Source organism: Canis aureus, chromosome 6, assembly GCF_053574225.1.
Source record: "Canis aureus isolate CA01 chromosome 6, VMU_Caureus_v.1.0, whole genome shotgun sequence".
Lineage (NCBI taxonomy): Eukaryota > Metazoa > Chordata > Mammalia > Carnivora > Canidae > Canis > Canis aureus.
This window is the reverse complement of record NC_135616.1, coordinates 16533516-16557450: the sequence shown is the minus strand read 5'-3', so window position 1 is coordinate 16557450 and position 23935 is coordinate 16533516. Positions and strand designations below refer to the sequence as shown.

Genomic DNA, 23935 nt, shown 5'->3' with positions numbered 1-23935 from the left:
AAAATTTTTAAAGATTTGTAACAATTTAAAAAACCCCACAGATGAACCATGTAGCCTAGAAGTACCAAAAAATTAGGAAAAAATAGGTATTATTATAAGAATGCAGTATATAATACATACACAAAATATGTGTTTAAGATTTATACTGTTTGTAAGGCTTCTGGTCAACTGTAGCCTACTAGTAGTTAAGTTTTTGAGGAGTCAGAAGTTATATGCAGATTTTCAACTGTGCAGAGGGTCGGTGCTCCTAGCCCCCATGTTGTTCAAGGGTCAACTATATACTCAGTTACAAGCACTAATTGGTTTAGAATCGGGCTTCATTTCAAGAGCACGTATAAAACTTTCGCCAAACCCTCTCTCATTATGTCTAGTTTAGGGTTTATCTCCTCTTTATCTTTACCTCAATAAAGGTATCTTTACCTGGATACCTCTTTATCTCCTCTACTGAGATACTCTTTCACTTCAATGAGTAAACTTCTTTTTCATTTTCATGATTTTTAACTGGATCTTATTTGGTTTCTAGTGTTTTAAACAATTTTTTTAATTTCTTGTTCTTTCTATTGAATTGTTATTCTTCAAAGTAATTTTCAGATTGTCTTAGGATTTTCATTTTCTCCAGAGGGAACTCATCTCTTAATGGTTGCTTCTGTTGAGTGTCTTTTGTGTCCTTATTTATCTATTCCAGTGTTGGAAGGTAAATATTGTCTCCGCTTCTCTCTGTACTCTCTGTGCCCTGGCCAGTGATCTTATGGTCATCACTACTCCCACCCTAGATCTCCAAAGCCAGAACCAGGTCTTACATTGGCAGCTGAGGACTTGTACCCTATGGTGATGTTGAGGATGTCACATTCTAGTACAGACCCTGTACTAGACTTGTGAATCATGTCCAGATCTTGCTACAAGTGTAGCTTTTCTGGTTTCTCATATGCTCATTGCTCAACAATGGGCACTGGGCAGTTTTAAAGTTTTTTTTTAAACCTCCATTTATAGGCAAGAGTGCCCTCAGTTTCCTCAGGGAGCCTGACTCTGGCTCTGTGGGGCAATCTAGGCCCTATTACTTCTCTTGGCCACCTTCTTTCCAGTGCACATAGAATATTTTCTCAGATGAACCATATCTTAAGCTATGAAACAAACCTCAACACATTTTTAAAAACTGGAGTTAGGTAAAGTATGCTTTTTGACAATAGAATTAAATTAGAAATCAATAATAAGAAGTTACCTGGAAAATGCCTAGTTTGTAAATTAAACAACACATTTCCAAGTAATTCAGGGGTCCAAGGTATGTCAGAAGGAAATTAGGAAATCTTTTGAATTGAATAAAAATGAAAGCACAACATTTCAAAATGTGTGGAATACAGCTAAAGTAGTGCTTTGGGGGAAATTCGTAGCAATTAAATGCTTATGTTAGAAACAGGAAAGGTTTGAATCAGTAAGATAAGCTTTCATCTTAAGAAACTAGAAAATGAATAGCTAATTAAACCCAAAGCAAGCAGAAGGAAGAAAAAATATGAATAATAGAAATCAATGGAATTGATAACAGAAAAGCAATGGAGAAAAATCAATGAAATAAGATAATTAAAATTGATAAACTTCTAGCCAGAATAATCAAGAAAAAAGGAGATAAAACATAAATAATATCAGGAATGCATGAGAGGGTGTTACTACAGATTTTGCAGGTATTAAAAGGATAATATAGAAAACTATGAATAATTTTAGGTCAATACATTTGATAATTCAAATGAAATGAAAAAATTATTTGAAAAGCACAACTTACCAAATATCACTCAAGAAGAAATACATAACCCCAACAGTCCCATATCTATTTTTTAAAGGATTGAACTTATGATTTATTTTAGAACAAACAAACAAACAAATCTTCCAACAAAGAAAATCCCAGTCCCACATGGCTTTGCTGGAAAATTCCACCAAACATGTAAAGAATTAATGCCAATGTAATACAAACCTGTTTTTGATTCTTCTGAATGCAAGATACTTAGTTAAGGGCTCTAGAACAAAAATTAGCCCAGAAACATGCAGCAAATAAAGAATATTCACTTATAAGTATTAGTTTTGTATGTTCACTAGTACTTTCCAGCAGTAAAAACCTAGTCTCCATTTGGATCAGAGGAAGGAAAGCCCTGGGAGCCTTCAACAAAGTCAACCTCTTCCCATCTCCTGCTTGAAGGGTACTCATGCAGCATCTATACACCAAGTAGCTTTTCTGGGCCTAGTATTGCACTGGGTGCATGGGGTATTTACCCTCAGGTCCTTGATCTGGGTCTCCAAGTGCTTCATCTGCTCCAGAGTGCCGGTGCTGGCACTCAGGCCCTGCAGCTGAGACTTGACTAGGTGGAGCTCATTGCCCATAGTAGCCAGGTCGTTCAAGAGTGTCATCACACAGCTGTCACAATCTGTAGGGGCCATAGTCAAAGGCAAATGTGCTGTGGCTGCAGCCACATGAATGCAAACAGAATACAAGGGCTGTACAGCCCGGTTAATGCGCATATATGTCATCACAGGTAAAAAAAAATTGCAATCCTAGACTTCTTAGGGAGGGATGCAGATTCTTCAAAAGAGAGACCTCTAGATAGGGAGCATTTTAAAAAGAAGTGGTGGGATGGGGGACATGGGTGAAGGGAGTCAAAAAGTACAAACTTCCAGTTACAAGATAAATAATTCCTGGGGATGTAACAATGCATAACGTGACTATAGTTAACAGCACTGTATGGTATATTTGGAAGTTGCTAAGACAGTCTGTCTTAAAAATTCTCATTACTAGAAAAAAAAATGTGTAACTATGGGAGGCTATTAACTAAACTTATTGTGATAATCATTTCACAATATATACAGATATCAAATCATTATGTTGCATACTTTAATGTCACATGTCAATTATATCTCAAAAAATTGGGAAACGTGATTGTATGCAATGTGTTACTTATTTTGTATGTGAAAAAAATAAGAGTAAATAGCTTTTATTTATCAAGAGCTTGCTATTTGTCAGGCACTGTGATCAAAGATTTATCAGCATTTTGGAGAAACCAGGTCACTTGTCCAAGGTCATAAAGCTATAAGTTGACAGAGGCTGGTCTTGACCCTAGGAAGTCTTCCCCACACTTCCTCCCACCATTGCTTTCCCAGCCTGGAAAGTACATGTCCCAGCACAAGGCTCACATATCTCAAACTAAACCCCACAAGTCGGAAAGGACGGGGCCTTTGTTTTCTCACCATCACATTCTTCTGCTGGGCTGTCATCTTTGGGCTCTTGGTTTATGCAGTCTGAAAAGAAGGATAACCAAAGAAGATATTGTTATTAAACTTCCTCTTCACTACTTTTTAACTTGGCTTTCAGAAAAGATAGTTTGGGAAGATTTTAGTCACCCAAATATCCAACATCACTGGCTCTTCCCTTCTCCCTTCTTTATCCATGCCATTGTTCTGGGAGCTTTCCCATCTCCCAATAGTCTTGCTACAGGAACTTCTCTTGTGACCTCCCTTACTGTATATTCAGTTTCTTCTCTACAAAGGGTCATGATATTCTTATCTAATTAAAATCCCAATTGTTAGTGTTAAGGCTTTCTTCATGTGATAGCTACCTATACAACTGTTGACATCTCTTCCCATGTCTTTCAAGAACATTCAATAAACATTGATTGAGCACTTTTGAGTGTCTACTGTGTGCCATGGTGTTGTGCCACATACAGGAAATATAAAGCTACTAAGACAAAAATCCCTGCTGTCCTGTAGTTTCCTGATCCCATGGGAGAAGCGGATAAATTACACAATAGTGTGACAGAAGCTAAGAGAGATATATGCACACACCTGCATGCCAATTACCACAGATATAAGCTAGATTTTGAGGTTTTCAACTGTAGTCAGGAAAGCCTACTGGTCATCCTTGGTCATTTTAACTCTTTCCATTTTTACTCTTTTTCCCATACCTTGCATTGTTACAATGAAATCCCTCTCCTTTCTCTCTAGAAAAATAAGCTAATTTCACCACAGGAAATTTTAAAGCTCAAATTTTCCTAGACATGCTACAAGGAAGCTTTCATGTTTTGTCTTCTCAGCAGCAGGCTATATTCCACACTTCACATATATATATATATGCATATATTTTAAACATTTACTTTTATTTGCAAAATAAATTATGTAAGTTCACTGTGGAAAATTTGGGAAAATCAGAAAAATAATATAAAAATATCACCCTTGATCCGACCACTCAAAGACAATATCTCCTTTCTATATATTTGTAGACATTTTAATTTATTATATATATAATATATTACATATATATTATATATATAATAGGTTTTTTCTTACTCATCCTTTTTTTTAACTCATTTTTATGTGTATGTATCATTACATCACAATTTTCTCAATTAGACTATAAATGCCTTGGGGCCAGGAAACAGAGTTTCATTTTTTTCACAATCTCCTACAGCATCTCGAATATTCTAGGGGCGACCTGGTTCATGTGGATGATTGATCAGGGCAATTTTCTCAATAAGCTTGAGTTTTGACCACCAATAAATCTGTAGGTTATTAATTAAAAGAAAAAGAAAGAATAAAGAAGAGGGAAAAAAGCTCACAGGAACAAAAAAATCTCATGTGTGAGCATTTTCTTCCATTTGGGGAACACATAGTTACCATCCTCACTTCAGGTTGCTTTATTGTTGTTGTTGTTGTTGTTGTTGTTGTTGTTGTTGTTGTTGTTAGAGCAGGAAAAAGAGGATTGAAAATATATTCATCTCATGAATATGCTGTGTGTGATATTGAAGCTTCTCCTTGAATACCCACAGTCACAGTAGAAACTCATTTTCTCTAAAACAGTCTTTTTCATCTTAAAACCCCTGACACTTCTTCCTTAGGATGATTTCAAGTAGATCTTCTTCTCACTTTCACTCATTGTGTTCTACCCCTTATGCCATGTGGAACAAAACCAACCCTTCTCCCACACATCAGCCTTTCAAATATGTCCTTTCCAAGTCTTTTTTTGTGGTTCAGGTTTGTAAATCCTTCATGTGACATGGCTCCAAGTGTTTTTCAAAGTCTTACCATCTTTCTGAACAAACTGTAGCTTATCGATTATCTTCTAGATACATAAGCCTTACATGAGGACTTACGTGAGCAGTGTACCAGGGAAGGGCAGACCACCTGGTTTTAGACTTTAGAATTCATTGAAGATCATATGAGGTGTTCTATGGGCCACACTACTCTCTTGAGCCATATTGAATTTGCTGCTAAGACCTCAGTCTTTTTCACCTGTTGCTGCTAAGCCACATCTCACTTATCACACATATAATTTTATACCATTCAGCTATAGGATCACATGCTTATCCCTAACATAATGCTGTCTCGTTAGAATTAGCCCATTGTTTCAGGTTGTTGAGTCCCTTAAGTATTCTAAATGTGCCATAGGAGGCATTTTCTGCCTCTCCCAACTTTGAGCCATCTGAAAACTGTGTGGGCATGCCTTTTATATTTCCATTCAGGTCAACAGTGTTGAACAAGATGGAGTCAAGGATTAAGCTCCAGCATAGGTCAATAGATACCTCATTCTAGACTGATAATAATCCATTTAGTTTATACTCTTTTGGGAACAGTCACTTGACTCTGTCTAATACACACATTCCCAGTTTAGCTCATCCTGTCCATAACTATAAAATAAAAGATTTTATCTAAGGTTTGGCATTACATTATATCTGTGATGTTTTCTTGGTAAATCATGTTAAAATCCTCTGTCAAAGGAAGAAAACCATCTTCCCTTTTCTTCTAAATTGTTCCTAATGAACCCATACTAATTCCTAGTCATTGTCTTTTCTTTGGTATGTGAAATTCATCCCAGCTATACCAACCGTATCATAGATATTTATTGCTATTTGAGAAAGAATATGCTGCTTCCTTCAGTTACACACATGAAGAAAACTGATGTGATGATAACCTTATAATGCCAAGGGAAATCTTAGCAAAATCACCAAAGTAGGAGTGGAGGTTATTTTGGCTATAATTAGTTGAGTTTTAAAACAATTTATCTTTTTAAAAAAAAGCTTACTTGAAGTAAGTTATTTACCAAACTTTAAATACTACCTAAACATTCCCAAGGTTGTTAACAAAAACAATTTGTTAACTGGAATTGTTCATTATGCTTCCTGAAACCTTTGCCTGGGTTCCTCACCTGCTATTTTATACCAGATTGATAAATGTTAACACAGGTGTGAGTCCATCTTACCTCCAGTCAAAGGGTGACAACTGCTCAAATGACCGTTGCTGTTACAATTGCATGGTTGGCAGCTACCTCCAAACTTCTGGGGATTCCCGAAATATCCTGGTGCACATCTATCCAAAATAAAGAAGAAAAGGAGAAACACTTGAAGAACTCATCATTTGTTCCAACCAATTTTCTTCAGCTTCTAACTCCCTCTTATTGTAACCCTATGAGAGAGGAGGGCTGACATTGATTTGCAGGAATGAATGTGTCTCAATACAAAGACATTTATAGTTTGAATGAGAACAGAGAAAGTGGAAGGTGGTGGAACTTGCATCCTCCTCCTTGATACCAGGACAACAAAATCCTCAATCACCCCTGCAGCTGAATGGCAGATGAACAAAATGCACACAGATCCAGTGGTTGGACCGATATGGAAATCAGAGATAGATGAATTTTATGCAAGAGTTATGTTCCTGAAGATATCATATAATTAAATGTTGCTTAATTTATGGCTAATTTCCTCAAAGAAAAATTTAAAGCAAAATTCATATAATTTAAAAATTTTTTCAAAAATGGGGATTTTATTAATATTTCCTAGCCTGCATAATTCATATTTGCACTACTTGCTACAGTGCTGTACTTAATGAGCTCAAGCAACTGAGAGCATTTACAGTGCCTACCCTTGGCTTGGAGCCTTTATTATTCCAGATAATTTAGTGATGAGAACTCAGTTCCTTATTTAAGTTAAAAGACATTTCCTTGATTTTGAGTTTCTATTTTTTTTTTAAAAAACCAACAGAGGTGCCTGGGTGACTCAATCAGTTCAGTGTCCACCTTCACTTCAGGTCATGATTTCAGCGTCCTGGGATTGAGCCCTGCATAGGGCTCCCTGCTCAGTGGGAACTTGCTTTTCCCTCTTCCTCTACCCCTCCCCCCACTTGTTCTCTCTCTCTCTCTCTCTCTCTCTCTCTCTCTCATTAATTGATAAAATCTTAAAAAACAAAACAGACACATGTTAATGTTTTTGGAATTGGGATGAAAACCAAAATATTTCTGTCTATTAGCAAAGTTCCACACCCACTCTATCTCCCCCAGATTGTCATTAACTTGATGTGTGTGTGGTGTCTTATCAGTGCAATTGACAGAATCAAGGGAATGTGGTATTTGACTCTCTTCCCCAAATTTAAGCTTTGCATCAAGGAACTAATTTATGTAGGCTTCACCAATGGATACATTGGTGATACAGTGCAAAGGACATGGGCTTTCAATCAGGAAGATCTGGCTGGATCCCTGCCCCTACCATGTGCTGTGTAACCCTGGGCTGTTAACCCTCCAAGCTTTAGTTCCTTAATCTTACTCCTGTCATGAGAATGTAAACTCCACAGGGGCATGGATTCTCTGGCTGATCAATTGCTAGTATCTGGGATAGTGCCTGGGCCCATATTAGGTGCGAGATAAGTCTATGCAGAGTGAATAAATGAATAATTGCACTAACAATACCTGTTTTGATACATGAATATGAGATAAAAATGTAGTGAGGAATCTAATACCATGCCTGAACATAATAGACACTCAATAAAAAGTAGTTACCATTTTAAGGCACGATGAAATATTCATGTATATATGCATCTATGTATAATTGGTATCACTTGGAATTATGACATTTCAGAGAGTAGACACGAAGCAGAAAACCCATGTATTCCTTAATTGCCAAGAAGGTAATTAAGCTGAGGTGGCTTATCTAAATCTACCAAGCCAGTTGGCATAAGGGTTTACTTTATGTGACTGGTCCTGTATTCTACTTAACAAACCATACTATGCAAAAGATCTGTGTTCTTTTTTAAAGTTTTTATTTATTTATTTGAAAAAGAGATGGAGCGAGAGTGATAGAGATAGCATGAAGAGGGGGAGGGGCATAGGGGGAGGAAGAAGCAGACTCCCCACTGAGCAGAAAACCTGACCCTGGGCTCGATCCCAGGACCCTGTGATCATGACCTGAGCTGAAGGCAGACACTCAACCGACTGAGCCACCCAGGTGCCCAAAGATCTATATTTTAAATACTTTATTTTTTGATGGCTTATCTATATCTAAACTTTCCATGTAAAAGATATATAATTATAAAATATTTCATATTAAAGTCATGTAAATATTCAGGAAGTTTGATTCCACTTCTTCCTTACTCTTGCAAAAAGCGTTATTTGCTGATCACAGAAACAACTGGTTCCCTTATTCTTATTTTAAGGTAGTGTCCAAACACAATGGACTGAAGTAAAATTTCCTGATTTCATAAATGGCATTGGGGCAACAAATAAAGAGCAGAGAACATATTTGTCACCTGTGGCTCTGAGTGGCTGGGGGAGAAACGTGTCCCAGAGCAAGGTATGAGCTGGGAATCCTTTCCTACCTCATTCCTCAGATTGTCTGCTCCCTCCTCTGCCCTCCTGGCTCCTGCTTATATTTTTACTCTTCACCCTATACTGTCTTGTAGCTACCACCGCTGCATAGCCAACAACTAGAGCCGGAATGATGCCTGGCACAGAGTAGGTCCTCAATAAATGTTCAACAAATGAAAAAGTTTGACATTAATATAGCATTAACCTGTCGAAAAGTTTTTAAAAAAAATTTTAAGAAACACTAGTTTGCTTCCCTGAGACAGCAAATGTAACAAACATAAGTTGTGAGAACTGTTAATTAAGAATTTCTCTTTTCAAATCTGCTGCCTGCCAAGTGGATGTCTCAGCCAGTATGTTGCTGTTTTCTGCTTTATTGTTTGTGAAGAACCCTAAGGAGGATTACACTAGGACCCCTCTCCCAGGTGGGAGTCTCACAGCTTTTAAACCACAGAGTCCAGAAGAAACTTCCCAGTGCCCACCCACTCACCCATCTTTCCTGTCTCAGGACAGCTGCCCCTTCTGTCCATCACCCCCCAAGGTTGGTTGTAGGCCCCTCCTACAGCAGCCTGACTTAGCCCAGTTATATTCTCAGCCACTATTTTCACAGCTGGTTTGTATATCTGCCCATCACTAGACTGTAAAACCCTGAGGGCAGAGTCTGTGCTCCAGCTGCTAACATGTCTCTAGTGCTTAGCACAGTGCCAAACATACTAGGATCGCCATACATTTTTCATTGGCAGAAAGAATGAATAATAGATGTGAGGCATTTGTGGGCAACGTTGCTCTTGCTGAAATGGAAAACAGAAGAACCTTGAAATTGCTTCTTTTTACCACAAGACAGTGCCCAGCCCCTTAGCTGATGCTCAGTGATCCCCACAATAAGGCAGTTTGTGCCTTTCTCCCATGGCAAATATCTTTGAGGACCTTGCGTTTTCTTGCATGACTTCCCTGATTTGAGCCACCTTCCAACCCTACCTCTCTTGTCATCCCACCCTGTCCATCAAATATCCCAGATAACCCCAGGCCAGAGTGGACCTGCTTTCCTATGAAATCCAGCTGAATTAATTTTCTGTTTTTTTTTTTTTTTCTAATTAGGCAACACTCTTCTAAAGTTTATCCAGGAAAATAAAATGTCAGAATGGCCAAGGAAAACATTTTATATAAGGGTTACGAAGGAAGCTTTGCTCAACCAAATATCAAAAAGCGCTTTATATTTTCAGAAATGACACAGAAATGATAATGGCACAAAGACCAAATAAAATGTACAGGAACAAGTCTAAGTTTATGGAGAAATTTTGTAGATGCACATTGACCTTTAGTGAATTTAACTACATGTACTCAACCAAAGAGAGAGGAGTGTGACAGTGTGAGAGGAAGAGAGGGAAAAACAACAGGAGTGTCTGTCCTCATTCACTCATGAGCACACATCCTGCGGTGAGTGTGACATGAGGGATGTGAATCTGCTAGTCCCCTAATCGGCCTACTTTCCTTGTGCCTCCCCTAGTGTGAACATCTCACCCTACTGAGTGTGGCTCTGGGATGCAGCCAAATACTACATGTATTTCATGCAACATGGGCCCTGGATTGTGGGGATGGAATACTGGGATAGTCAGAGTCACTTGGGCTCTGGCCAATTTTGGCTATCATGTTAACCCTAAATCTATCTGCCTTGTGAGAGGCCATGACACCCCCAAAAGGCTAGCTTCCAAATTTTCACCAACATGAAGAAATAAAACTATAGAAGTACTAAAAGTAGGGTGCCTGGGTGGCTCAGTTGGCTAAGAGTCTGCCTTCAGCTTCAGAATATGATCCCAAGGTCCTGGGATCAAGCCTCGCATTGAGCTCCCTGTTCCATGAGGATCCTGCTTCTCCCTCTGCCACTCTCTCTGCTTGTGCTCTGTCTCTCTCTCAAATAAGTAAAATCTTTTTTTAAAAAAATAAAAGTACTAAAAGAATGCATTAACATTTATATAACCTCCCTAAACATGACCCCATTGGCTGACTCCTGAGGAATACAGAGTAGAAACATATAACAAAATAGAAAACCAAAAAAACATACAAACAAAAAACAAACTGAAAAAAGTATCTGCAACATATAGTATGAAGGGCTCATTACCTTTAAAAGAATTTGTACAAACCAATAAAAAAACTGATAAAAGAACATTTCACTAGAAAAAAATGAGTAAAAGACCTAGAAAACAATCCCAAAAATAAGATCCACAAGTGGTCAATGAACACATGAAAAAGACTCCAATCTAATTATTAAACAAAGAAATGTAAATTAAAATGATACACAATGGTCTCCTACTAAACTGGCAGATATTTTAAAAATTGATCATTTCTAGTATTCACTGGCGGCAGCAGGTGCTCTTTTGCCACTGGTAGGACTAGAAATAAGTGTGACTTTTCTGGAGGGCAAACAGGCAAAATGAATATCAAAAGCCTGAAAAATACACTTACCCTTTGATCCAAGGAATCTACTTCTATTAATTATATCTTGAGGATTTATACACACAAATATTTTGCTGCAAGGATTTACTTTTAGTGCTGCTTTGAATGGAAAACAGTGAAACTATCTCAAAGACTAGGAGGAGATTACAGAACTTCTTGGTTCTGACATGATGTTATCAGTGAATACTTTGCTGAAATGGAAAGACAGTGCTAGCCTTCTACTAGATGAGAAAACAAGTCAAAACAGAAAGCAAAACAACAATCTACTTTTGTTTTTAAGAAAACATCTGTGCACACAGAATGATCTGTAAGAATATGCAAGTTTCAGCTGGGGTTTTCTGTAAATAAAATGATTATAAGTAGGATTATATGTGAGCATGTACAAGTATAAAGGGCTACAAAGAGGTGTAGTGGGCCTTACAGTTCTTTGCTCACCTGTATCACATCATTTTTAATAAAGATATGTATTGATTTTATGATAAAGTTATTCTAAATTTAAAAATATGCTGTCCATATGATTCATTTGCTACACTGTTACTTTTTCAAACATGTATGTGCCATCTTCCCAGGAAGACCGTAAGCAGTTTTTACAGCCCTTATAAATGCTTGGTAGTGTATAGTAGCTAATCATGAAAATCTGTTCCTGAATAACTAAAGCTTGGCTCTACTGTCCTTCATAATTAAGTTCATAGTTTCCATTCTGCAACACTTATTCTTTTGTTTCATTACTGAACATCCATTACATGAACAGTGCCACGGTAGGCAGCAGTGATTCAGAAATGAATGACACAGACTGTCCTGCAGGTGTTCATAATGTGTGGGATAGAGAGGGGATAATGTGTGGGTTTGGGGTGTGTGTGTGTGTGTGTGTGTGTGAATAAGAATATGTAGAGTTGTGGGTGGATGTCCTAGCAAGTAGGGATGTGTGGGGGGCAGGGATACACAGGGATACATATGTAGGGTGAGGAGTATGTAGGGATGAGTTTACATGGAGCTAGGACTAGGTAGGGATATGTGTGCCAATAAGGGCTATATAAGGATGCGTGTGTGGTGTGTGCGGGTATGTAGGGATCTGTATATGTGGTGTAGGGGTATGCAAGGAAGAATTTATATGGAGGTAGGGGTAAGTAAGGACATGTAGGGGGTAGAAGTATGTAGGGAAGTGGAGGGGGAGGGGCAGGTAGCAATACATAGGGGGAGGGGTATGAGAGTGTGCAGGTGGGTAGGAGTATGTAGGGACTATGATATGTGGGGTCTCATTCTCAAATTTCTGAAACATGTAAGAAACAAGAAAGACAAGGAGGTTAATGATTTATTAAGTGAGCAGTCTTGTATTTTTCCCTGGGGATCTTTTTCCAGCCTCGGTGAAACCAGCAGCCCCACCCAGCTCTGAGCCTCCACCCAGCACAGCCCCACCCACAGCCTGTGCCTGCTGCAGCCTGACTGCAGAGCCCACCCTCCCTGTGGGGTGAGGGGTGAGGGAGGGGTGGGGTGGGGTGGGGGGAGGGGCAGCACCTACCTTTCGCACTGTGTGCCTGTGTATCCGGGTTTGCAGGAGCACCTCACATTTCCCCCCGTCACAACACAGCCAGTGGCAAAACTTGAAAGAAGCCAGAAGAAAAGCCTCAGTAAAAACATAAATTGATAGGCTTCATGCTCATTATTATTATTATTATTATTTTATTTTATTTTTTTTGCCACAAAGCACTGACTTGGGTTAAGTGGAAACAGACACCAAGAGACTGGTTGCTTTCTATATGAAGAAAAATGTGTCCATCAAAACTTGTAGAGATGATAATGAGGTACTATTTCAGCTCACATTGGGCATATCTTGGTAAATAAGGACTGAAGACATTTATTTGGTTTTGTTTTTGGCTTCAAGAAATGCATTCCTTCACTTGAGACAGCAAAGTAACTCACTTCGGAAGAGATGATTACAACAGTATTTTTCTAGGAATAACAAGGAAGGAATAAAACAAGTCTAGGCAGAAAAAAAAAAAAAGAAAAAGAGTTCTGATTCTTCAAAAAATTTTTCTCCTTGTTTATTCTAGTTCCTTCATATTGGGCACATTATCTCCTAGGAAGCAAAGGGGTTGGGCAGGAGCTAAGGCACAGAGCATGCTTGCCCATCTAGATATTTTTGTGGGCACAATCATTGGTGATTTTTACATTTTTCAAATCAAGCTGTGGCATTCCAACTCTCATTCTTTTTGTTCTAAACTAGTGCATATTTGAGACGGATTTTTTTATTTTTTTTTATTTATTTATTTTTTTTTTGGATTTTTTTAAATTAAGTGAGCAGATCATGAAAAAACTCTGTTGCCTTGAGAAAGGTCTATGAACATTACACTGAGCAAGTCCGAGGGAAAATAGCTCCATGTATCATTTGCTGATAAGAGAATTCTTATCTAGGAAGCTTCTGTAGTCTCATACATGGATAGAGTTATACTCCTAAAGGGACAGTTAGAAATTCGTCAACAGTATGAATATCGCCGGAGGGAGAATTCGATAAAAATAGTGTCTCATTGATAATCTGAGGAATGATGGTGAGTTACTTCAGTTGTATGGAAGCCAGAAGCCGCCCTTCATGATAACAACAGGCTTTGCAACCAAAGATGAAAAGCCTTCCCTGAACACCGGGTGAAAATCTTGTTTCTATTCCCTCTGGCTTCTGTTCCAACAAGTCTAGGCAGGTATCGAGTGATAAACCCCTTTGCAAATAAAGCCACAGGACTGGGCAAGTTTAAGGGGTATCAAATACACAGAGAGCAAAACAGGGTGACATTTCTAATATGCATCTTCAGAAAAGCCACGTCTGGGCAGTGACTTCTGGTAACATGGCCAATCTCTCGGATCCTGGACTGACATCAATCAGCCTTGTGGCCTGCACTGTGCCTGAGCTAGTGCACTGCTTATATTCCTATAGGTATCTTCTAGATCTTCAAATCAACTCTTGCTTCCTCTGGTTATGTGTGATATTTTGCTTGGACCCACAACGAACGTGTCACGACGAGCAGGAATAGGGCAAGGTACCAAGGCCAAATAGAATATGAATTACCATGAAATATATAAGTGGGAGGTTGCTACCTACGTTATGCATCTGCTGTGCTGGAGTCTGAATGATAACTCAGGTCACATCGCTGGCCTGTGGCTTCCGTCACATTGAGGATAAATCGCAGTGCCTTACTAGAGCCTCCAGGGTCCTTAGGATCTGAACCCTGGGTGCCCCACCTACCGGGCCTCCTGGCCCTCTCCCCCAACACTGTGCTCCAGCCACCTCCTTATTCCACAAACACATCAGCACAGGGGTGGTCTCTTGCCTTTTCCTTCCCTCAGACCCTCATTGCTAAGATATTGCCCGACTGACTCCATCTCATCATTCCCTGGTCCATGCCCAAAAAACTCTCCTACTCCTCTGTAAAGAGTCTGCTCACTCACTACCAGTTGATAACCCTGTTATCAACTGCATAGTCCATCTCTATCTGAAATTATGCATATTTATTTGTGCATTTATTTCCTGAGGGTGACAATGGCCCCTGCCCACATTCTCCAGGTGAATCCTGATGAGATCAGACTGCCTGATTGCTAGTCTTCTTTACTATAGTTGCCCTAGCACCTAGAGAAGGCTAACCCCTAGCTCCGAATTGGTCTATCAGTAAATAATGTTTAACCATTGTATGAAGAGTGAAAGGAAAGAGGAAAAGGAAAAACACTCAAGTGTACACTTAGAAAAACTGTTCTTGTTTGTTTTGCTTTTGTTTTGCATTTTTGTTCTTTTAAAAATATAACTGATTGAGATATAATTCACAAACCATACCACTTGCCCATTTCAAGTATTCAATTAAATGGCTTTTAATAGGTTTACAGAGTTGAACCAACATTAGCATGATCAATTTTAGAACATTTCCATCACCCCAAAAAAGAAATCCCATACCCTTAGCAGTCGCTTCCCATATCCTTCCACTCTCCAACCCCAGTCCCAGGCAACCACCCAATGACTTCCAGTCTCTACAGATTATTTGAGAGCTCCCATACTGTACCTGTTTGAATGAGGACACGGGCAGACACTACAGGATCCGTGGATGGTGTTCCTATAGTGACCCTCTTTGCAGCGCTCACAGTGTTCTCCAGCTGTGTTGTGCTGGCAGTTCTTGGGACAGATGAGCATACAATTAATAGCAGCTGATTACATTTATTATTATTAAGATCATTATTATCTTCACCACTTACACAATTATAACTCAAGTCTTCTGACTCTGTACGGTGATGTCAGTTCACTGATGGTATATTTTTCCTGTCTATTTAATTATTGTTGGTACTAAAAAAAAATGTAAGTGCCCTTCCATCAACTATTTGATGCTTAATATCAGGAGGATGAAATGGAGGAAGACCAGTTGGATCCAAACTCAATCCAATATTTCATAGCTGTGCTATCCTGGGCAAGAATCTTCACCTTTTGAGCCTCAGTATCTTTCATAAATCACTTTTATTGGTGTATGATTTATGCATAATTCTACTATTTTTAAGATGTATGGTTGGAATGATACCCACTTTCCAAGATTGCTGGGAGGATTTTAAAAAGAATACTAGAACCTCAGCAAAATGTAAACCTCCCCCTCTTTTCCTAAGAAAAGCTCCTATGAAAATTAACTTGATATTGCTTCATAATTCACTTAATGGTCATATACTAAAGAGGAATATAGTTCCAATACGTTTTTAACATGTAGAATTTGTTAAAACCATGAGAAGCTGCACCATATCTGAAGAAAGCTCTCAGTTTGATCCCAGGGTCTCAAACAAGCAAGAGGCTAAGTTTTCCTACATTATGTGTTTACGTAAATCCAATTATTTTCATGTCAAGTCAATGCCTTTTGAAAGTTGTTCTTCAATAAAGCACTGAGATGAGACAACTTTCCAACTGAGCAGTCTAATGAGACAAATATCCTAGCGGATGGTATCAAATTTGTTTATTTTGTGGAATCTTTAGCCTAGGATAACATTTCCTCATTTTACTCTAGTAATAAATATCTAAATGAACAAAGCTATCCAGGAAAACTCCCCTTACTGTGGGTATTTGATGATTCAGAGATACTCTGTGTTAATTCTACAGCATGGAATAAGTATAATATTTTTTAAATTGCTCATATACCTTAACTCTGTCTGCAGAGATGGGGCTTGGGAGGAAGCTTAAATGGATGTGAGTTTTCAATAACATCTGAAGCCAGGTTGTGGAAAACAATAGGCAGGGACATCCTAAGTGGGTATGGCCCCGCTCCAAATGTGAGGCTGTCCCTTCCTCATTATGTCATCCATTTCTTTAGCTTAAATAGATCCATCCCTCACAAACCTTTGAATAATGGCCAATTACACAAGCCACTAAGATGTTAAAATATCTTTCCATAGTTTTTTCAGATATGAATTCGGGCTATACTCACAAGGGATACTGCTCACACGTTAACATGGGATCATCATCAGAGAGCTCACCCCTGCTCTGAATCCTTCCCTCTTTCTCCAAATGTCCCCACCGTGGAAGTGTCTTCTGCAGGCCTGGAAGCTAGGTACAAACCCATGCTGCAGTTTATCGGGTGCACAGAGGGGTCTTTCCTTCACTTTTACCTTGCTCCGCTGTCCTCACTTGCTCACAAAACAGTCATTCATTTGAACTAATCATTTACTTCTCCACGTTAGTTTCCTTTCTTTTTAAACTCTAAATGGCAATCTTAAAGAAGAACCTAGCTGCTGAATTTCTTTATTTTTTATTTTTATTTTCTTTATTTTTATTTCTTTAATCCTATATATATATTTAGTTCTGAGTTGAAAACACTGGAGAAGCAAAAGCATAGAGAATCAAGAAGTGCCATGTGCCATCTGTGACCTACTGAAAACACCTTGAACCCTGGTTCTGCTCAGGAGCAGGGAGAGGATTGTAGGAAGGGTGAGAACCTATGTTGCTTGATAAGGTCCCCTAAGAATGTCTGAAATAGTCCTGCCCTCAGTTGAGAGCATCTACCCTGGAAGCTTGCTCGGTCCTGCAAATTTGAGACATCTGCCTATCAAGTTTTCTTGTGGTTTATTGCAAATGAATTAATGGATGGATTAATGAATGAATGAGTCCATGTCCCATGTCCCATGTCCCACAGCATGTGCTCTCCTAGCTCCATCTGACATCAAACATCCATGGGGTATTTACTATGTGTCCAACGATCCTAGGTGCTAGGGATGCAGAGATGGATTGGCACCCTGACCACAGCAGATAGAACCCTGTGAGTAGACACATTCAATGTCATGTGGAAAATATGATAACCAACATGTGCCAGCATCCCATAAGAGCAAGAGGAGCCTCCGAGAAGAGCTTCTAGAGGCAACAATGCCTCCTACATGGAGGAGAAAAGGAGAAGAATTAGCTGGGTAGAAAAGTGAGGGGAGGGCCCATCAGACACAAGGAATGGTGAGCACAGAACCTCAGTCTTACAGGAGCCTAGCAGTGCGAGCAGGCAACATGAAGCAATTGGTATTCCAAAGGGTGAAGGTCAAAGTCGGATGGGATGCAGCTGAAGCAGCTGGAGGCAGCCTGCACCAAGGAGTGTGGACATCTGGCCGTGAGCCTCAGGAGAGCCACGTGGCAGCTGTGAGTTTCAGGTAAGTCATGCTGGGGGTGGGGCGGGGGCTCAAGTGGCAGGGAGTAAAATGACGTAGATGAGGGGTGACTGAGACAGTGGAAGGTGAGGAGTTGGGGGAGAGGTGGAGATATGAGGACAAAGCTGGCAAGGAGAAGAAGAGAGAGGCAGGAAGTCAGGGAAGAGAAGGGGGTCTGTCACTGCTGGTCCTTCTGGCTGATGGCACCCACACATGGCCTGCTGCTCCTGAACGTACATGGCTTCACTGGCAAGGACCTGGGCGATTTTCTTTCCAACCTCCAAAGCTTATTCTTGAAACAACATGGAGAAGTGTGCGGTGTGAAGGTCCCAGATTTCAGAAATTGACTTTGGACATTGAGAGGTAAAGGCCAGTTTGCAGAGGAACCAGCCCGCTTGATGGTGACAAGTACTTGGTCTCCTCATTGCTGTTCTTTGAGAATGAGGGCTAAATCTCTGGCTCCCATGCAGTGGGCACCCCCAAGGGTAATGGCAGCACTCAGTGCCTGCCCCTGAGTGGTTAAGTGAGTGCAGGCAAGGGCTCTGTGTCTGTATGTGTGTGTGTGTGTGTGTGTGTGCGTGTGTGCACAGACACATTCCCCACTGGACTGTAGGCCTTGTGAGAGTTGGGATTATGTCGAATGGTTTTAACCACAGCATTTAGCTCATACCTCCCACAATAGCAAATGCTCAGTAAGGGTTTCCTGAATGAATTCTTTCTAGAGGCCATATGGCCATTAGGGACAAGTGAAGACAGAGCTACAAAGAAAGGAAATGGGAAAGAAAATCCCCTGTTTGATTAAAACAGATGAATTATGACTCACTAGTGCTCCTTTCACTGGGTGAATGGACTGCAGAGAATGTCTACTTTGTTCTTTGGCAGCTTTTATAAAGTGGACTCGACATCTAGCAATGGTTCAGTGACAAGATAAATATTTATTTTAAATTAAAGTATCTACCTGTGTTACACACAACATACAGCATGAAGCATAAACTACAACATAAGAATACTTATGAGCTGAAAAATAGTCTTTCCAAATGTCTTTTATTCCTTTTGAACTTACAAAGTTAAAGTCCTACAGAATATTCTATTAGGCTCTTTACAACAATGTCCTGTCCTGACCTGTCCCATCCTGCAGCGGAAACAGTTCCCTGGGACATGCCGAACTTGGCTTAATACAGCCTAGAAACTCAAAGAGTTGAAACACACTTTAGATGCATTACACAATGCAAAGGAAATCTGTGCCAGAAGAATGTATCTCCAAATAGCACCACATAAAAGGGGGCTTGTGTTTATGGGGGCAACGATGCTCTCTCTCTTGTCTATAACTGTCCATTCTCCTTCAAGGTGGGGAGGCCCTGCCTTCCAGGGATGAAAGAGAGGAAGGCAGAGTAAAAAATGTCCCAAAAGAATACAAAAGAAAAGTTTCCCGAGAATCTAATTTTCTATGGGAAATATTTTTTTAAATATTCTAAAAGAAGTTTGTTTTCCAGTGAATAAGCCATAGACAGCAAGGATTCACCTCACCTGTCTTCCTATCTAAGGCCACTTGGCAGCTATGAAAGATTGAGTGATTGAGAATGCACCTTAAGTCTTTCTTAGCATCTTCTCCCCAATTGCTTGCTTGAGTCTCCTGATCACTATGAGGCTCCCCTCCTGCAACCTCCAGCCACTCCAACAAAATTTGGGCCCAAAGTAGTGGCTCTGACTTGCTATATTTCAGCAAGAATTAAGTCCCCGGATGCACCCATTAACAACATCCAATGCAGTGAACATTTAGAAGCTAGTGTGTAATTTCATTGTTCAGATGGGACTTCTCCTCTGATGGCACATGTTTAAAATGGAGGGAAAAGTGCAGTATAAAATAATTCAGCCTGATGACACTGGAGCCTCCTATGTTTACATAGCAACCTCTATTTAGGGTTTGGTTGGAAATGTGACAATCAATGTCTCAGGGCCCAGTGGGGTGGGGGTGGGGGAGTGAGGGGACAGAGAGACACAGATTGCCTGCCGGTAGCACTACAGTATCACTTTACTCACAATACATATTCCGGAGCCATCCTGACATCGATTTGAATGTCCATTGCAATTGCAGGGAACACATCGTCCAGTATACGAGCCTCTGTTATCGCGATAGTATCCAGGGCTACAACCCTATTTTTCAAACAAAGCACTTAATCAGTAGACAGAAAGAATTATTATTCAAAGCATGTGACAATTCTGACTGTCAAACATTCACTTGTTTAATCTTTTTTCCTTTAGTTGGTGTGTGGATTTCTACTTTTGAACACTAGTCGGTCCACTAGCTCTTTTTGTCAGGTTTGACTTTGTTTTCACACCATGGCAGGAGTGCATGCTTGTGTCAGAGTTGGAGATGTGTGGGGAGAAGGGGGAGGAGTGTGGCAATAGCTTCTTCTCCTTCAACTGCTATAGGGCGAATGGAGGGGTGAAGGGGTAAGGAGGATCAGGATATCAGCCTTTAGCAGGGAGGGTCTCTAAGCCAATCCCTTCATGGTCAAGTTCTCTTTGGGTAGGCATTCCCTCTCCAAGCATGGGTCGGGACCGGTGGGGGAGGCAGAATGAGAAAAACGGGAACTAAAGAGTCTTCATTGGGATGGATCAATGCAGTAATGGCAGAACCAGAGGAATCACTGGTCTATGGACAACAGGGAACCCTGGGGAGAGGAACATGCTAGCATTCTCTACAGAACCCCGCAGGGACGTTCAGTTCTGATGGGGCACACAAAGACCCAGCAGGAGGGAATCCCATTGGGTGTGGTCTTCTTCTCTCACTTCATAACTTAATACTGCTTTATTTCTATCTCTAGTACATTGTTTCTTTCCAGTACAATATGAATTATTATTTTTCATATGGATGAAAGGAATTACAGTTTTCTTTTGATGAACTGTTTTTTTTTTTTTTTTTAAAGGATTCTAGTTGGGACACCTAGGTGGCTCAGTGATTAAGCCTCTGCCTTTGGCTCAGGTCATGATCCCAGTGTCCTGGGATCGAGTCCTGCATCGGGCTCCCCACAGGGAGCCTGCGTCTCCCTCTGCCTATGTCTCTGCCTCTCTCTCTGTGTCTCTCATGACAAATAAAATCTTTAAAAAAAAGGATTCTAGTTAAGAATGCTCCCAATAGAAAAAGAAACAATTCTTTCAATACCAGCCATTAAAAAGTATTTCTATTTTTGCCTTTAAAGAGAATCATAAACATTTTGCTTATTTTGGCAGAGTGAATCAGTGCACCGATTAAAACCAAATGTTGCTTCCAGTTTCTTTAACTGACCTCCTTATATGTCCTAACCAAAATATCCAGAAAATATAATATTTCAAGATAAAGCATCATCTTTTATCTAATCCTCTTTAACAGCACTATGTAAGACTCTGAAGCTACAGTCAAGGAAAATCTTAAAATGAACCATCCATTCTCATTCATCCAAAGACTCTATCTGGTCAGGTAGAAAAGAGAAAGAATCCAACCTGATAGGTCCGGAGAAAAAAGCCTCATGTACTCCCCAGAGTAGAATATCCCAGTTTCTGATTGGAGCTTCTTCCAAAATTACCAATTAGTACACATTGTACACAATAACAAGACTATAATTTCCAATATACTTTTCCCTTTAGCTATTAGAAACCATGTTTAGGCAAAAGAAGCTATTGCAAAAAATGAGATTGCTCTATGTGTTATATGAATAGGCTTGTCCACAGGAGAATCGAAGTATGAAAGGAATGTTCTTTAATTGAAAACACAACTGAGAGATACGTTCGAACAAAATTCAGCCACTGGTGGTGTGATCATATCTATAAGCAAATACTCTCTACTACTAAGTGGCAAGTACCTCTTAATTACCACTATATATCATGCCTCATGCTTCTAAAACAATCATATTTGGTAAAGAACAAATTATCCAAATAAATATATGTGGTTCATTTATGACAACATGCCTGAATAAAAAGCCTTAATGACACATGCTTTAGGGGGAGAATAGTCCATCCTGATTAAAATTAAACCATCCACCCTAATTTGCTTTTGATAAGAATCAGAAAAAGTCCCCTGCAAAAGTTATATACCTATCACGTGACTCTTAGGTAGACCATTTGTCAATTCGTGAAATATAATCATTTTCTCACCTCTGTAAAGCACACAGACTATATTGAAGACTTATCCTGCATGAAAATGAATGTATCCTAATATACAATTTCAGTAAAGGGGTTCAGCAATTAACCATTTTTTAAGCGACATTTTTTCAGGATAAATTTTCCAATAAGCTTTTGTGGTACAAATGATAAAATTATGTCCCTATCAGGTTTTCAGGGCTATTTCAGTAGCCATAAGATCAATATCTCTGAGTATATGTGTCAACGTCCAGAAAGTTGAGGTTGAGAGAGAGAGAGAGAGAGAGAAACAGAGAGAGAGAGAGAGAGATTGAGAGTAAGCACACACACAGAATTTATAAGTTTTATGCCTGGCAAATTGAAGCATGTCTTGTAAGGTATTATACAAACTTGATCTCATCACTTTCCTTAAAAGCAGATTTAACTGATTCTCGTACTTTACTTGATTCTAGTAGTTTACTTTATCGGAGAATTTACTTCCAAGCAGAATTTGGAGGTCTACAGGCATTGGACTCTTTTGTCTTGGGGCTTGGGTGACTCTCGAAAGGGCACAAAGTTTCATAGTATACTAACATCCCATTAACATCCAAATTCTGAGCTGTCTGGGCATTTCCAGGTGGGCTGATGTTTATAGGGTTTTGTGGTTAACAGCTTAGGAGAGCAATCTGTCAGGCACCATAATAAACACTGCCAGTCAATGGCGCAGGGAGGCTCTGGGTCCCTCCCCCAGCCCACCCATTACTTATTCATCCCCTTAACTTAAAATGTCACAAAGCAAGGAACCCTTCCCCAACCCAAACCAGAATGTAAAAGGGATGTTACCTGGCTGGGTTTAAAGTCCACATAACTTGATTGCAGATGGCTTTGACCTGGAGGCTGAAGAAATGCTACCCTTTGCTGCTGTGAATTATATCCCAGACACTGCCCCAGGGCTGCCCCAAAGATCCACAGCCATCCGGCGCTCCTGGCTGACCACCTCACTGCTGGGGGCATCCTGGTCCTGGGGCGTCCTGCTGGCTGCGCACAAACCTTTGCCTCTTCCTCTTATACCTGCCCTTCCTGCTCAGTGCCCAGGCCCGCCTGACTCAGGTAAGGCAGGCTGTCTGCGGCAGGAGGCCCCACCTGTAACTTCACCCATGAGTCAGCCTGTGAGAGAGCACACATAACAGTCCCACAGGGAAGCACACCGCTCTGTAATTCCTGCGAGGTGGGGCAGGCATCACCTTCTACCCACCTTACCCCGCAGACGGCACTAGCCGATGAGAGCAGCTGTAAATCACAGGCTGAGTCATGCGCAAAGAACACGCCCTGGGCAGGAGGCTGGTAATCGAGAGGCTCCACTCCTTCCCTGGGGCAATGGTTTTATTTAGGCGGGTAGAAAAGGATAGAAGGAAGGAGGGGAAGAAGAAGGTAGGCACCTGTGGACTCAACGTTACAAGACAGAAGTCTCCAGAAAACCAGGACAGGTAATATATTTGTAGGTTAGAAAAGGAATGCAGATCCCCTGGGGGCTTTCTGCTATCAAGGGTTGAGGACAGAAAGGGAAGGATGTTGCTAAATGTACACACACTGGGTGCAGGGAATACACTGAATGGCAATGTTTGCTCTTTCCTAATAACTGCACTAAACGTTGGGCTTGTTTTCCCTCCCACTAGGAAGAGAACATATTTACAGCTTGAGATATGAAACAGTTTGATTTTATGGCAAATTTTAATCATCCTAGGACAAGTCAGGCTGTCTAGGTTTCACATGAAGATCTGCTGTGAGCTAGGAATTTGGGCAGCAACTTCCCCTGGAAGAATCAGGACATTCTTGGGACTCTACCAGCAGTAGGCATCAGAGGGACCCTCTGTTAGAGAACAACATGAGAACCCCAGCTCACCTACTGGGGAGGCAGGGGCTCAAATCCTGGGAGGCCCACTGGCGGGCTCCTTCCTATGCCCTGCAGAGTCCTGATTTCAACAACCCCCAAGATTGATCGAGTGCCTGTGGCTTTCCTGTGGAATTTGAGATGTTTGATGTTTCTTTTTCATTTTTAATACTTGGACCTAGGGGTGGTCCAGGTAAGATAGAAGCTATAGCCCAGGAGACATCTGTCCGATGGACAGAGTGCGTCAGACCTTC

The 23935-nt window shown here is 40.3% G+C and overlaps 1 protein-coding gene across 2 annotated transcripts in view; it reads right to left on the bottom strand.

Moving 5' to 3' along the window:
* The window catches only part of LAMA3 (laminin subunit alpha 3), a 250657-nt gene that overhangs the window by 51858 nt on the left and 174864 nt on the right, over window positions 1-23935 (bottom strand). Inside the window, exons 1-7 of one of the 2 annotated variants that reach the window (XM_077900282.1) lie at window positions 22634-23029; window positions 19733-19846; window positions 15097-15206; window positions 12576-12656; window positions 6233-6339; window positions 3229-3279; window positions 2260-2411 (exon numbers count right to left, since the gene is read on the bottom strand). In XM_077900282.1, the coding sequence (XP_077756408.1) occupies window positions 2260-2411; window positions 3229-3279; window positions 6233-6339; window positions 12576-12656; window positions 15097-15206; window positions 19733-19846; window positions 22634-22804 (786 nt within the window). In that variant the 5' untranslated portion in view covers window positions 22805-23029. Of the gene's footprint in view, window positions 1-2259; window positions 2412-3228; window positions 3280-6232; window positions 6340-12575; window positions 12657-15096; window positions 15207-19732; window positions 19847-22633; window positions 23030-23935 lie in introns of those variants that run through there. The other variant, XM_077900280.1, reaches the window with a different exon arrangement.